This window comes from Eptesicus fuscus, chromosome 16 (assembly GCF_027574615.1).
Source record: "Eptesicus fuscus isolate TK198812 chromosome 16, DD_ASM_mEF_20220401, whole genome shotgun sequence".
NCBI classification, from domain to species: domain Eukaryota; kingdom Metazoa; phylum Chordata; class Mammalia; order Chiroptera; family Vespertilionidae; genus Eptesicus; species Eptesicus fuscus.
The window spans coordinates 15,427,653-15,442,961 of record NC_072488.1 but is presented as its reverse complement, the minus strand read 5'-3'; the positions used below and the strand labels follow the sequence as shown (position 1 = coordinate 15,442,961).

At 36.7% G+C, this 15,309-nt stretch overlaps 1 protein-coding gene across 2 annotated transcripts in view; it reads right to left on the bottom strand.

Annotated features, from left to right (window-relative positions):
• Nucleotides 1–15,309, bottom strand: part of BIRC6 (baculoviral IAP repeat containing 6) — a 188,101-nt gene that overhangs the window by 119,411 nt on the left and 53,381 nt on the right. The window contains exons 13-22 of one of the 2 annotated variants that reach the window (XM_054728248.1): nt 13,361–13,521; nt 12,223–12,354; nt 11,612–11,743; nt 9,589–9,767; nt 8,246–8,379; nt 7,310–7,474; nt 7,093–7,224; nt 6,336–6,433; nt 4,651–4,798; nt 3,711–3,844 (exon numbers count right to left, since the gene is read on the bottom strand). In XM_054728248.1, coding sequence (XP_054584223.1) covers nt 3,711–3,844; nt 4,651–4,798; nt 6,336–6,433; nt 7,093–7,224; nt 7,310–7,474; nt 8,246–8,379; nt 9,589–9,767; nt 11,612–11,743; nt 12,223–12,354; nt 13,361–13,521 — 1,415 coding nt within the window. The remainder of the gene's footprint in view (nt 1–3,710; nt 3,845–4,650; nt 4,799–6,335; nt 6,434–7,092; nt 7,225–7,309; nt 7,475–8,245; nt 8,380–9,588; nt 9,768–11,611; nt 11,744–12,222; nt 12,355–13,360; nt 13,522–15,309) is intronic. The other variant, XM_054728250.1, reaches the window with a different exon arrangement.

The window sequence follows — 15,309 nt, the reverse complement described above, 5'->3', positions numbered from 1 at the left end:
CAATCTCAGCATGGAATATTTAAAAGATGAGTACTCATGGGTTCAAAATTGAATAAAGTTAACAAGTTTTACTACTTCATCTAGGAAATTTGTAAGTCAATGTGAAACTAGCATATTTTTTAGTGCAAGTACCTAGTGAAGAACATCATGCTTTTGCACAAACGGTACAAATGTCAGTGCAGTGAAAAAAAAGCAGTAACATCATTCTATGATGAAAACAGTTGACCCATGGACTCCATAAAGCAATAACATCATTCAATCATGAAAACAGTTGACCCCTGGACTCCATGATAGGATCTCAGGAACCGAGAGGAGATTCATGAGTCACAGTGGCAAGGGAAAGAGAGCTAGATCACACAAGACTTTGAATACTATATTACAGACTTTGGACTTCAGAGTAATGCGAAGACATGAAAAGTATTTTAAGGAGAGAGGTAAAATGATCAGGTATGCATTTCAAAATTATCATACTCATTGCAATATGGAGAATATGCTGAAGTGAGGCATGAACAGATGCAAGAAGACCAATTAGAAATCTATTACTGTAGCCCATGTTCAAGATAACTGCTGTGGCTATCTGTCATCAGAGGATCATGGGAGGTAAGGGAATAGGCAGATTTGAATTATACATTGGTGGAAAAATAGATAGAATCTGGTGATAGCCTCAATGTGAAGGATGAGAAAGACAAAAGTATCAAGGATGACATTCAGATTTGTTTTGTGCGACTGATCCCATTAGCTGAGAAAAGGCACACTGCAGAATGACTATGGTAAGGAATAAAATGGTGAGACATTCATAAGGAGACATATTATGATTTCTAAGTCACTTCTCCTGGTTCTTCTAAATTGGGTGTGGCTACTCTTGAATATTTGACTACCTGGCTTGGCCAGAGCTCTATGGTCTTCTCTTTACACTCTCTCCCAAAATGGATCTCTCATTCAATTCTAAGATATATGGGAGGTATCTATATATCTAATGCTATCTAATCTGAGTTCCACTCATAAATTAATGTGTTACTTGGAAAGAGCCAGATTGCCATGAAGTAGTCAGTCAGAGCTTAAATCATCAAAGGGAAGCATGTACCCAAGGCAGCTTAAGTCTTTAAAAAGCAAGTAATAGACCAATAAGTATAATATGATCACTTTCATTAAAGCATGTATAGAAAACAAGTCTAAATAGCTAAGCATCCTATTAACAATGGTAATCTTAAAGGGTAGAAAGAGTGGAGTTGAGAAATTTTATATTTCTACTAGAGCCCAGTGCACGAAATTCATGCACTGGTAGGATCCCTAGCAGCTGGAGGCGGGCCAGCCAGATACTCCTTTACCCAGCGAGGGACTCCCTCCCTTCCCCCAGCTTTTCCCGCCTCCTGGTCAATATCCTGGTCAAGGGGACAATTTGCATACTACGCATACAAATATAGAATATTTGATTTTTCTTTTGCTTTTCTCACAATTCATAGTTCATCTGCACTAATAAAAGAGAAAGATGCAAATTGACCAAACCTTCGCGATGCCCACCAGACAGTCAGGATATGCAAATTAACCCAACAAAGATGACGGGTTAATCTGCATACACAGGTGCCTAATGGCCAGGGGCAGGACACCAGCGCCATCGCCATGGCGACAACGCAGGTGTTCCGCACTGCCCCAGCCACTTTGGGCCTCTGGGCAGCGTGGGAAGGTGGAAAGGTGGCTCCAGGCCAGAGTGAAGGCGGTGCCAGCAGCTAGGGGAAGGAAGGCCCATTCTTGCACAAATCTTCATGCATCGGGCCTCAAGTATTAAAATAAAACTGAGCCGAAACCAGTTTGGCTCAGTGGGTAGAACGTTGGCCTGCAGACTCAAGGGTCCCAGGTTCGATTCCGGTCAAGGGCATGTACCTTGGTTGCGGGCACATCCCCAGTGAGGGGTGTGCAGGAGGCAGCTGATCGATGTTTCTCTCTCATCGATGTTTCTAGCTCTCTATCCCTCTCCCATCCTCTCTGTAAAAAATCAATAAAATATATTTTAAAATAAAACTGAGACTAATTCAAAATTTATTTATTTTAAAGTGGTAAGTATCTTACTATGTTCATAAATACATTTTCTAACATTCTGGTTTACAAGCAACACTTTCAGTTAAGTTCAGCAAGTTGGAAGGAAATGAAAAATAAAATGGCCATTGCTTTAGCTAACAAAATGGGTTAAACACCAAATTCTATTACCTGAAAAGATTATACAAAGAACTAGAGGACCAGAGCACAAAATTCATAAACAAGTGTGGTTCGTAGGCCTGGCAGGCGATCGAAGCACTAGCATCTGGCATGGAAAGGCAGGTCCCAGCTGACCTCTGGGCCCTGCACCACCTGGACTGCCTGGCCCTTGCATGCCGCCCTCTGCCTGAGTCACAGCACCCAAGTCTCCACGCAGAGATGTGGTGAGCGTGGCTGAACGCTGCTGGCAGGGGCACAGCGTAGGCCTCTGGGCCACCCAGTGGTGCTGCATGGAAGCCAGGCAGGCAGCACGCTCTCTCCCAGCCAGCCTTGCAGACCGGCTCCTGCACAAACCCACGAGAAGCCCAACCGGCCCCTATGGTCCCGGCAGCTACAGGGCGGGCTCCTTGTGGTGTCAAGCATCTGAACATAGGGGCCTCCCTGGCGTGCGAGTCCTGGCATCCCAGGAGGGTAGCAGGGAGTGAGAGCGAGCTCAGTGGACACCCCACATTCTCACCGAATCTCCATCCCCGTCACCCCCAACCCCAAATAGCCGGCAAGAGGTCGCAGTCCCCCACCCCAGTGCCACAGTAGGTTGGTTACCGCCACCCACCCCCAGTTCCCCGTCCCAGCCCCGGGCCCGGCCCCAATAGGCAGATCAGGGTCTGCCGGCCTGGGGGAGGGACCGGGAAGTTGGCCGCTGGCACTGAGGAATGAGCCGGCCCTCAATCCCTCTGGGAAAGGGGCCGCATCCGCCCCCCATCCACCCCTGGTTGCCTGTCCCAGCCCGGGGCCCAGCCCCAATTGGGCAATGGGGGCCTGCCGGCCGGGGGAGGAACCAGGAGTTGGCCAGCAGGCCCCATCTGATGATTGGGGCCTGTGGGCCGGGGGCAGCTCCTGCATTGAGCATCTGCCCCCTGGTGGTCAGTGCACATCATAGCGACCAGTCGTTCCATCGTAATGATCACTTAGGCTTTTATATATATAAATGTTATAGTCAATTCAATTCTAAATGTATTTTCTTAAATGTATTTTCTTCAGAAATGTATACAATACATATAATACTGTGCACAAAGTTTTCCTCAGTAGAGTGTAATGGTAGATGCAGAAAATTATTTTTCTTTCTGCATCTTTGCTTATTACAATAAGTACATATTAATTTTATTTTTAATGTGAAATAATGTTCTTTGATTTTAATGACAGGAAAAGCACACCAAATATAAGTGAAAAGACCACAACAAATAATAAAATTTTAAATAGTCTCTTTTGAGTATTAAAGTCAAACTGACATGCAATGAAACATAAAAAACAAGTTCACATTTCTTTCAAAAATAGCCTTAATAATGGAAGGGTGGGAGATTAAGTAGGAAAGGCAAACAGTTTAATGATTCACATATGTTAAGTCCTAAATTTTAGATTTTAAAGGTAAAATATAGCAACCATAATCTATGAATTCAATGGTAGCTTAAATACAAGTTTTAAAATTCAGAAATTCCTTTAATAAAAGAAGTTACTACCTGAAAGGACATCCGACAAATCAATTTCATCTGATTGAACACCAATGCTGCTGTTGTATACATTTTTACAAGTAGAGCCACTCATTTCTAAATCAAAGAGGACTGGATCAAATGGTGAGCTATATAATCCATATCTGAAAAACAAAATAATGTCCTAAAAATTTTCCTGTCAGCCATCTAATTGACAAATTACCTATTTACTTGGTTTTAAAAGAAGTTTGAGACGGGGCAGAAAGAGATGCTAACCAGGATTAACCCATTATATTAAACTGTGATCCCTGTAAACCTATACTCCAAAAGACAAGGTCCAGAGTCAACAAATTTGATTCCAATAAGCTGGCAGCTAATGAATCCAGACTGAATCTTCTTCTGCAGATTGAAGCATGGACGAGATATGAGGCAGCCCTAGCCTCAGCACAATCACTACATTACCCAGGAAAAAGTACAAAGGCTTTGAGTAAAACTTCATCAAAATCAAGATTTCCAATTTAAAAATGTTACAAAACCACTGTGCAACTCTATTTCTTTATTTCATTATGTTGAAGTTTTAGGTAATTAATCAGGAGATAAAGAATACTAATTAAGGGCTATAAGTGACTTACATAATTTGCCAACAAAGTTTAACAATAGAGAAACAAATTACCTTAAATCCTTCTTCCATTAGCAAGAAATAGAATTTTTAAATATTTAATTATTATTAGCCTAATGAATAACAATCTTCAGGAATTCCAAAATTATTAAACAGAATCATTTCAGGGAGAAAAAAAAAAAAAAAACGGGAAAAGAAGGGCTAATATCATTTGGGAAAAGATTGGGTATAATTTCAATATATTTTTGTAAGAAAAATGGTTTTTAAGCAAATATATATGTGACAGTACTATGCAAAGGTGGTACCATGTCCAGAAAGGCCCACTATTAGTCATTATATCTATTAAAATACCTTGTCTGAAGTAAAGCCTCCATTGGCGTTAGCCTGTCCTGTAACTGTCTGGACACAGCAGTAAGCAAAGATGCACAAGCTGTACTGCACCCAGCCAAATCTTCATCTTTAACATAATTCAGTAAGACAAAATACCAATACACAGAACCTGAAAACAACAAAAATCAACGTCTCCTCATTTTTCTCTAACAAAGAAAACTTCAGATTACATATTTATCAGTGTCTCCTTTTCCCAGACAGACTTTCTTACAGCTTGCAGTTTACAAAGAAGGACCAACTTCCTAACTACACATTTAGATTTTTAATAACATGAGATGACGCTGAGGGGCATTTTGGAATAGTTAGAAACATATAAAGATGTCAGGGCCTTCAAGCCATCCATCCTGAAATACTGTTTCTCTGTAGCACTAAAATTTTCAAGAACAATGGATGGCATCATTGAGTTACAACTAACACACCTTACTAAAAGTGAATGCAGTATAGTTATTCTATACTGCCAGTTAAATACAGACCAATATTGCTTAAATGATGATCGTGGTGATGTATTTTAAGACTCTTTTATAAAATTTGAGATATCTAAGTACACACCAAAATTTAAGCATTTTACCTCTAAGACTACTGTCAACAAAATATTTTAATCAAAGAAAACTATTAAATGATCAATCAAGTCCAAAATATCCTACTTTATATAACATAGAGTTAAGAGTTTTATCCACTATATGTTCAAGGTAACTATAAATAGACTATCTAAATTAAGATAGTGCCTGGCCAAAGAGGCTCAGTGGTTGAGCACTGACTTATGAACCAGGAAGGTCACGGTTTGATTCCGGTTGGGACACATGGTCAGGTTGCAGGCTTGATCCCCAGTGATGTTTCTATCTCTCTCTCTCCCTCTCCCTTCCTCTCTAAAATCAATAAAAATATATTTTTAAAAATTAATAATAAATTAAGGTAGTGATAAATACCCATTTACCAAATAAATTTGAGAAAGCTTTTTTCCTGTTATACCCAAAGATCAAATCCTTATGAAATATATTTATCTCATTGAGATAACATGTTGCATGGGTTGGTCATTTATAAAAGAAAACATAGTAAGAAATGGCTACTAAATATACAGCATTAGGTTTAAAACGGCATATCAATATCCTTTCACAATAACAACATAAAACAGCAAAAGACATTTAAAAAAAATTTAATCTTCATTACCTTATGCATATGCTACTTTAGGGGATTGCTTTCTCAATTCCTACTTGATAACTACATTCATTATTGAATGATATTACCACAGTCTTCAGGTGCTAAAAAAAAACCCACTGGCCCCTTTCAGAGAATTTCAGTTGACTATAGCTGCTACCAATCATACACCTCTCTGATCACTTACTAGCATTTTAGTTTGTGATATCTAATCTATAGTCAGTTAAAAAACCACCAAACTCAATGATTTCAATGAAATTAGAAAATGTATATATTAAGATTACTTGATATTTATACTTATCTATCCCACTTTTTCCTAGCAATATTATTAAACAGAAAGTACCCGCCCACCCAACCAGAACACAACAACCACTTAAAAAGATAAGAGTAAAAAAAGGAAAATATACAAAAAAGTTACTAAATAATCCTAAGTATATTGTGAAATATTTCCCACGACTACAGTTACTAGTGATTAAACTAATTTCACGTACCACCAGTTGCAGCTGCAGGTAAAAATGACATATTATCAAGTAAAGCCTTCAACAGAACAGATCCAAATCCTGGTTGACATGGGTCACATTTTCCATTACTGAAAAGTTTTAAAAGAAAAAATTTAAATGCATTGATACTCAAATTCAACTGAAAAATGGTACAATTCTTCTAAAAATCTTCTAAATGTATTCATACAGATCACAATAAAAATCTGCCTTAAAGCCCTATAAAGAGGCAAAAAGATAGTAAGGACTAATTATACTAAGGATCATTGTAACTTTTCTTATGCATTAAACCATTCACTTTACCAAAAGGGACTGATAAGCAGGTATAGTCAATATTGACTGTTAGCTTTTAAATACTCCTAGGTAAGAGTCTCAGGGTCTGGAGAAAATGATCTGGTCAATATTACAAATAAACCTGGTAAGACTGACATATAACAGGGAACAAAGCTCCGGGTGAAGGATCCAAAGACAACCAGGGAGAATTAGAGTGAAGGTGGGGAAAGAGTTCCCCTTACCAAACTCCCTAAACTGCTACTAATAGGCAGAGAAGCCTATTTACTAATAGGTTTATTTAACATAACATTTCCCCCTAAAAACCTTAAATTCTTTCTTAGAATTTCATCAACTTTTACAAGTTCTCTTAAGTTATACATACATTCAACAAGGTTCATATTACACTAGAGACAAGGTATCACCCGCCAAACTGCAAATGCATCTACAAAATATACTTTCAAATTAAAAAAACACCAACCTAATGCACAAGGCAAGAAATCGGGCACATTTATGGGCTATACTTCGACCTGCCTCAAAGAAGCAAACACGTACAATATCCGAGAGACATTTTCGTGTTTTTGAAAGCAGGCTCTCATTTCCTTCCTTTGAGCTGCAAAACAATAGCACACATTTGAACTTGCAATCATAACATCCAAAAAGCAATCATCAATGGTAATAAAATCTTAATTATTAACCTTCCAGGTCCATTGGAATGTACTCCTGCTAACCAACAAAGAGTATCCAACACGAGGCTCTGGGCATGTTCTGTGATTTGGCCATCATCATCTGCTTTTCTACAAAGGGTGTTAAGAAGCTTCTCATGAAATTCTGAAAACTGTAACATGGCACATCGTTGTACTCTACAAAAAGGAAAATATAAATACATTAGCAACCAAAATAAAACAGACAAAAGCTATCACAAGCTGGTTGGTCATATGTTTCATTTTAAATCACAATTTTTAATATGTTTCAATGACTTTTATATTTTTTAGAGAGAGGCAGTGAGAGGGAGACAAAAAGAAACATTGATGAGACACAGAAACATTCATCAGCTGTCTCCTGCACAACTCCTACTGGGTATGGAGCCTGCAACTCGGGCATATGCCTGACCAGGAATTGAGCTGGCGACATCTCGGTGCACAGGATGCTGCTCAACCAACTGAGCCACACCAGCCAGGGCAAAATCATGAATATCACAATTTAAAAAAAAGAACTTTTGAAAATAAATATTACAGTGGAATGTCAGCCTCTGAACTTAATGTTATGGTATTAAAAGATTTAAAATAGTATGTAAGCAATACCTGTCTTGTAGACAGTTTTAAAAGAATAAAGTTTATGATAATGTATTATATTCTGACACACTGAATAAAATTTCAAATTATTTCTTTCTTTCCTCATGCTACAAATATTGTATTCCTGGTATATAACAAGCAGTATATAAACACTAGGGTTAAACCAATGAAGTAGAAAGACAATTCATACTCTGACTGAGATTACAAGCTCTTAATAAAAGAAGTGAAAATTTTAAAAGATTTTTCAAGTTAGATTTTAAAATATTGTTAGTATATTTATTCTTCTTTTGCATGTACTTTTATTACTATAAGAATAATAGGGAAAGGGAATGAAGTTACCTTTCCTTAGAAATTGACGTTTTCTTAAATCTTCGAATTGTGACTGAGACCTCTTGAAGTAAGTCACAACCCCGGAGGTTTTCAGCCTTACGAGTGCCACTTGCATTTTCATTCTTAACATTAGATGATTTTTCCTAAATATACAAAAATAAATAATTGAATGAACAAATGATTCTAAAAAGTATTTATTATTAAAGTTTTCAAATAAAGGACAATAACTGAATTATGACTATCATAACATAAATCTCAAATTAAAATGAGTTTTTACCTTATATTCAGTTAATGACTAATTTCCCTCAGAATTATAATAGAAGAAAAAAAAGACACAGTTATTACAGTCAATACCCAATGGTTAAGATTACAATGCCAACATCCTGAATCCAAGTCCCAGCTACAGCACTTAGAAGCTACATGATATATGATAGCTCCCAATCTCTAATGGTCACTCACTTAAAAAAAAAATTATTTTTTTAATCCTCACTGGAAGATTTTTTACATTGATTTTAGAGAGAGGAAGGGGGAGAAAGAGAGAAACATTTACGTGGGAGAGAAACATCCATCTGTTGCTTCCCAGAGGTGCCCCCACTGGGGATCAAACCCACAACCTAGGTATGTGCCTTGACTGAGAATTGAACCTGTAAATTTCTATGGTGCACGGGTAGATGCTCCTACCAACTGACCCACCTGGCCCCATCGGTTCACTCACTCTCAATATGAAAAATAAAAATAATACTTGCACCTGCTCTGCCTATCTCAGTTTAAGGATTAAGTCAGATAAAGTGCACAGAAGTCCTTGAAAAATTAGAAAACCTATATAAACGTAAGATGATTGGTATTACTTATATTGCTACTGCTGCCTATGAATAATGATAATAAACACAATCTCTATAAATTTCAGGAAAATCCAAGATCAGACAATTATGAAGAGACTAGTTGCAGAAAATCAACCATAAATATTACAATTTATCTCTAAAATCACTCCCCAACTTCTCTTTCTACATACTAAAAACAAAAAGTGGTGAGTTACCAGTAACAGGCATTAAATCAAACTTTCTCACCTAAAGAAAGAAATATTATGACCTAAAATAAGGTAAAGGGAGGTACTAGCTAACAATTACTCCTTACTAAATATACCTTATACAATTTACGTCGTTTGCTTAAAGTTAATTCAAAATATTTTCTTTTCAATATTTTTTAAGTCACTGTAAAGAAAAAAAATACAAACCAATGATCTGCTGGGAAAAAAAACAAACACAATGGTCATACTACTTCCAATAGTGTGTCAAATTTCATCTACAATGTCTAAAACAGGATTGTTATAGTTCAAAATAACTGTTTCATACCTTGACTGCTGCAACTTTTGCCAAGAGTGAAGCAAGTGAATAACCCTTGTTACTCTGGTGTTTCAGGGATGGAAGTCTTACTACAGGACGCATACCGCCGTTACAGATCTCATCTGTTCCTCGTTCGTTCACTGCCTTGACATGGATTAAAAACGAACGGTATTTTCCTCCTGCCATACCTAGAGGAGCAGCGTAGAATGGGATAAATAACTGAACCACTAAAAGGGCAAATTGTTTTTTTACCTTCACAATGAAAGTTAAAAAAATAACTTAAAAAAAAAAGAAAAAACACAGTTCAGAATTCTTTCAAATTACACTGCTATTTTAGTATAATTCAATACCTTCCTATATTCAATTGGTAGCCAAAGAACCAGAAGCATAGGAGTTACATGAGTAGCATAAGACAAAAATTTTTTACTGTTGGGCATATTTTCCCCAAAAAGTTATTGATTCTAATAACAAATTTTTATGAATCACAGAAAAACACAAAGGAAAAAACTGTCATTAAGGCACCACCCATATGTGTATCCACACAATCCTTTTATGCATCCATGGACACCCATACAAATAAGCATTATAGTATTAATAGTTGAAAAAGCAAAGACTTTGGGGTCATTACCTGGGTTTGAATAATGACTGCCATTTATAAGGCAAATGACAAATTAACCTCTCTGTGGTTCAGTTCCTTCAAACGTAAAATGAAAATAATAGTACCGACCTCAAATCCATATAATTGCATGGATCAAATTAATACACTCATCAGGAAACCATCAGCTAATTGCTGCAACAACAGCATTAAATTTTCCTGTGATTATAACCTTTGTTGTTTTCCACAGATCTGCCTGCCTACCATGCTAGCACGACACTATTACCCTCTTCTTTTTTTGTTTTGTTTTTTGTTAATCCTCACTCAAGGATATTTTTCCATTGATCTTCAGAGAGAGTGGAGAGAGGAGGAGAGACAAAGAGAAACATCGATGTGAGAGAGACACATCAATTGGTTCCCTCCCACACCTGGGCCAGGGATCGAGCCTGCAAACCAGGTATATGCCCTTGACCAGAACTAAAGGTAAATGTGTGAATGTAGATAAACATTATGAAGGAAGCATATATGAAATAGAAGTTATTTAGATGGTCAGATATTTCTTAGTTTGGGAAAGGATCTCCACAACCCACCCCACCTCCAAATTTACTTTAATAATAAGGGGGTATTTTGTTTATTGGCTTTTTTTTTCCACGCTTGCAAGACTGAGAAAAGCTGAAATAAGAGTCCTACTGCAATATCTATTATCTATATAATTGCCAATTATTTTTAAATATACATTAATTATAATTTATGTTTACTTGAGACACTCAAATTGTTACATCTGATACTTATCAAGAACACTCTTCTATAAAAACCCTCTTCAGAGACTATATTATAACAATATACAATAAACATGCCAAAGACACAGAACTCTCCAATTGATGGCAAAGGCATACATGTCAGAGCATAGCTGGCAACTTTAAAGAGCTTTGTTATATCACACTAAAGTCCCCTGTGTTCACTTTATGCTTTTTAAAAAAACACTAAGACCTCTGAGACAAAGAAAGTAGAGTCAGAAAATTTCACATAAAGTCATTTATGCCCTAGCTGGTTTGGCTCAGTGGAGAGCGCGTCAGCCTGCGGACTGGAGTATCCTGGGTTCAATTCCGGTCAAGGGCACATGCCTGGGTTGCAGGTTAGATCCCCAGTAGGGGGCATGCAGGGGGCTGTCAATCAATGATTCCCTCTCATCATTGATGTTTCTCTCTTTCTTCCTCTCCCTTCCTCTCTGAAATCAATAAAAATGTGTGTGTTTTTAAAGTAATTTATGAGACGAAATGATGTCAGCTACCAGGAAACTGATGGAATTGCTAATAAAAACCCCAAATAAAACAATATCTTACTTTTTATTAGGTCAGGGTTTTTGTTTTTGTTTTTTTTTCTATTTTTAAAATTGGGTCATTATTTATTCTGCTTTGGTAAAATATGTTACTTTACCTTTAACAAGTTTGGGACTTGTTAATGTCAACATCCCAGCATGCCCTGATAGATCAAGGCCACTAGCAAGCCATACTGGCCCACATAGAATGTCTTCTTTATGATCTTCTAAAAATGGACATAATCTAAGACCTATAAAGAAAAATATACATTTTCTTTTAAAGTAGTTGATAATATAAAATGTAGTATTTAAAAAACAAATACCCATCCCATTTACATGTATTAACAAAATACCATACTTAGAATGTGTTCAAGTATGAATACACTATCACGATAAGGAACTATAATAATCAATTACCTGACATTTTATGGGTTTTTTTCATTCCCATTTTATTTACATTCACTTTGATTTTCAATAGTAATAATAAAACCATGACATAATTTCAAATTCCAAGATATTAAAAAACAATAATGCAAGTAATAGCACAGCTGTGTTAAAAAAGATGAGCTGAAAGTTAAAGCATTTGGCCAAAGCAGAATTATAGGTTACTATTTAATCATGTTCTTAAAACCAAGTTTTTGCAAGCCATAAGGAAATCTGTGCCCAGCATGATGCATTTGGTCACTGTTCCTTTTACTGTCATGGACAACAGCTCTATAATTTAACTCACACTGTGATTCCTCTACATCCATGTGCTGCATTTCTTCATTCAAATCAACCAGGGACGGTTTTCCATTTTGTTCCACTTCAATGTTAAGAGCTGGAGACAAAGGAAAGGTGATCTGCCTATCTACTGCTGTTTCTAGAGGATAAAAATATTAGTAAACTTAATTTTACTTAATATCAATGATTTATGTGCCTAAAATTCTAAAATTTTCTATAAAACTGGGAACTGTTGTGATTTTTATCACAGATGCTACAAAATGGTTGTCAGGAAGAAAAAAATTAGATTCCATTAACTGTTCATACACTCATCTCTTTTTTAATCGTGGTAAAATATTCACCTGAAGAAATAATTTGCTGGCAATTGAACTAAAAATTCTTACCCTAGGCTGCAGAGTACAAGCACCAGCAGAGTTTTTAAAAAGATCAATGTCTAAGTCTTAAACCAAATTAAATCAGAATCTGTCATCTTTCAAAAGGATGCACACATACAAAAACCCTCTCTCTCACACACACACATTTTTTTAAATAGGAAAATTTTCAAGTTTCATTGTTTTTAACCCCCTGGGTAAAGTAACCATTTTACTCTAAAGTTACCGCCACCGTTTTCAATTAACCTATTAAGAAGAAATGACTGACAAGTAAAATCTAGTTCCCAATATGCTACATGTATAGAATCTTTTTATAATTCAATGTATCAAATTCTAAATTTGTGACAAAGATAAATAGAAATGGGTATATTTCTGGCATGACATGAAAGGTTGAGTTTCACTAGTAACCTTACAAGAATATGACTTCCATAACAAAGTCCTTTTCCCAATCAATTCTCCTCTTAAAAAGAGTAGTGTATTAAGTTTAATAATGCTAAAAGTGAAACTAATTCACAAAGGAACTACCTGTATTTCCCCAAAATGCATAATTAAATTATTTAAAAGTTTATGCAACTCTGAACAATACTGGGGTTACTGAAAAGCTCTAAAGTATTCCCAGGATTAACTTTTACAAATAAAATCACCAAAAGTAGAGCAGAATATATTGGGATGAGAGCAGGAGAGGGAACCGGCAATCCTAGACAACAAATTAGTTGTTTAAAGAAACCAACTACAAGATAAAATCTTCAAATATAAATTTTTATTCATTCTTACCATTGACTTTCCCTAAGCCCGGAGCTTTATTTTTCAGCAGTGTCACTTGTATCTGTGGAATATTGGTGATGTTTGAGTTCAAAACGAATTTGAAGTCCACATGTCCAACCATACAAGCCTTCGGTAGAACCAATTCAAATACATGCTCATCCCAACTGTTGCTGTTAAAAAGAAAGAATATGCTAAATAAAGCAAAAATCTTCCTTCAGCCATAACCATATTACAATTAATATCACATTTTACACTCTGATTTTTAGCCCCCAACAAAACTTAATGCTTCTCCATATCAGGAGAGAAGATAAGCAGCTCCCAACACAGAGGTTTCTTAGGGCCATGAATCATCTTACCTTAGGAATCCATACCTGCCTTGGGAATTGTACATTATATAAACCCTTTTTGCTTACAGTATGGACTATTATGAATCAGAATTATATGTAGTTTCCTGGGCCCGACCCTAAATCTATGAGTAGGGTCCCAGGAATCTGCATTTTATAACAAGAACTTCTTGTATTTCTTATGTGTCCATTCTGATTTAAATTCTATATACATACTAGTAGCCCATTTACAGGAAGAATCCTGAAAGCGGTCGCTGAGGCCATGTGCGCGGCCACTGCCGCGCCTGCACCCACACGCCGCTGCCGCCCGCCCCGTTCTGCCCCGCTCCGCCCTGCCCGGGCTTTCCCTCTGACAGCCACCTTGCTTTCCGCTTTTCCTCCCTCTTCCTTCTAAGTTGTCTTCAGTCTTCACTCCTCCCTCCCTCAACGTATGCAAATTAACCGCCATCTTTGTTGGGTAATTTGCATACTCGCCCTGATTGGCTGATGGGCATGGCTTTGGTGTAGCGAAGGTGCAGTCAATTTGCATATTACTATTTTATTAGGTAGGATATGCTAAAAAAAATCTCCAAAGCATTCTCCTCCACTAAATTCCAGATTCATATCCAAATGTCTACCAGACAGCTCAAATTTATAAATCCAAACTTCATGATTATCCATTCCAATCTCAGTAAACAAAATTCCACTTTTCAACTTGTTCAACCCAAAACCTTAGTCATCCCTGACTCTTCTCTCACATCAGATGTTCATTACATCAGCATATATTGTTCCTTCTATCTCTAAATTATATCCATATCCAGAAGCTGATCACTCTTTTCACTACTTCCATCAACTATCACCATGCTCCAAGCTACCCTCACCATTTCACATGGATTACCACAATAGCCTCCCAACTAGAATCCTTGCTTCCATCACTGCTGCCTAACACAAACACCACAACCACTCAATCTATAGTCAACACAGCAGTCTTACACCATCCTTCTCATATGTAAATTATATCACATCACCCCTATACTTAAAACCCTCTAACATCTTCCCATCTCACTCAGCATAAAATTCTCACTGTGGCCTATAAATACATTCATGATCTGATTACCAGCTACTGTTTTAGACCTGGCCTCCTACCAATCTCACTACATTCACTGAACTCCAACAAATGGTCTTCTTGCTCTTTCTAGAGTTCATAAAACATACTCCTCATTATCTTTGCATTCCTACTGTCTCTGAAATAATGTCTTCATGGAGGCCTTTCTTTGGCCCTTATATTAAAAATATTAGACAAATTTGCTCTCTCTACATCTCATTCTTACACACATGTACACACACAACTATTCTATACCCATATTGTCTTAACAAATTTCAATATCTTTTATGACTATATGAAATAGTCAATATCTGCTTACTGTCTGTCTATTACAATATAAATTCCATCATTCATTAACTGTTAAATTTGTGGACTGAGTGGCCAAACTAATTACAATGGTATATTATTTTCACTATTTTATTCTAAAAGTACGAATATAGCAACTTCCAAAATTAAGGCAAAGAATAAAACAAACAAAAGCTATTAATATAAAAAGAGAAACAGTAATATATATTTCTAAGAATTCTGTT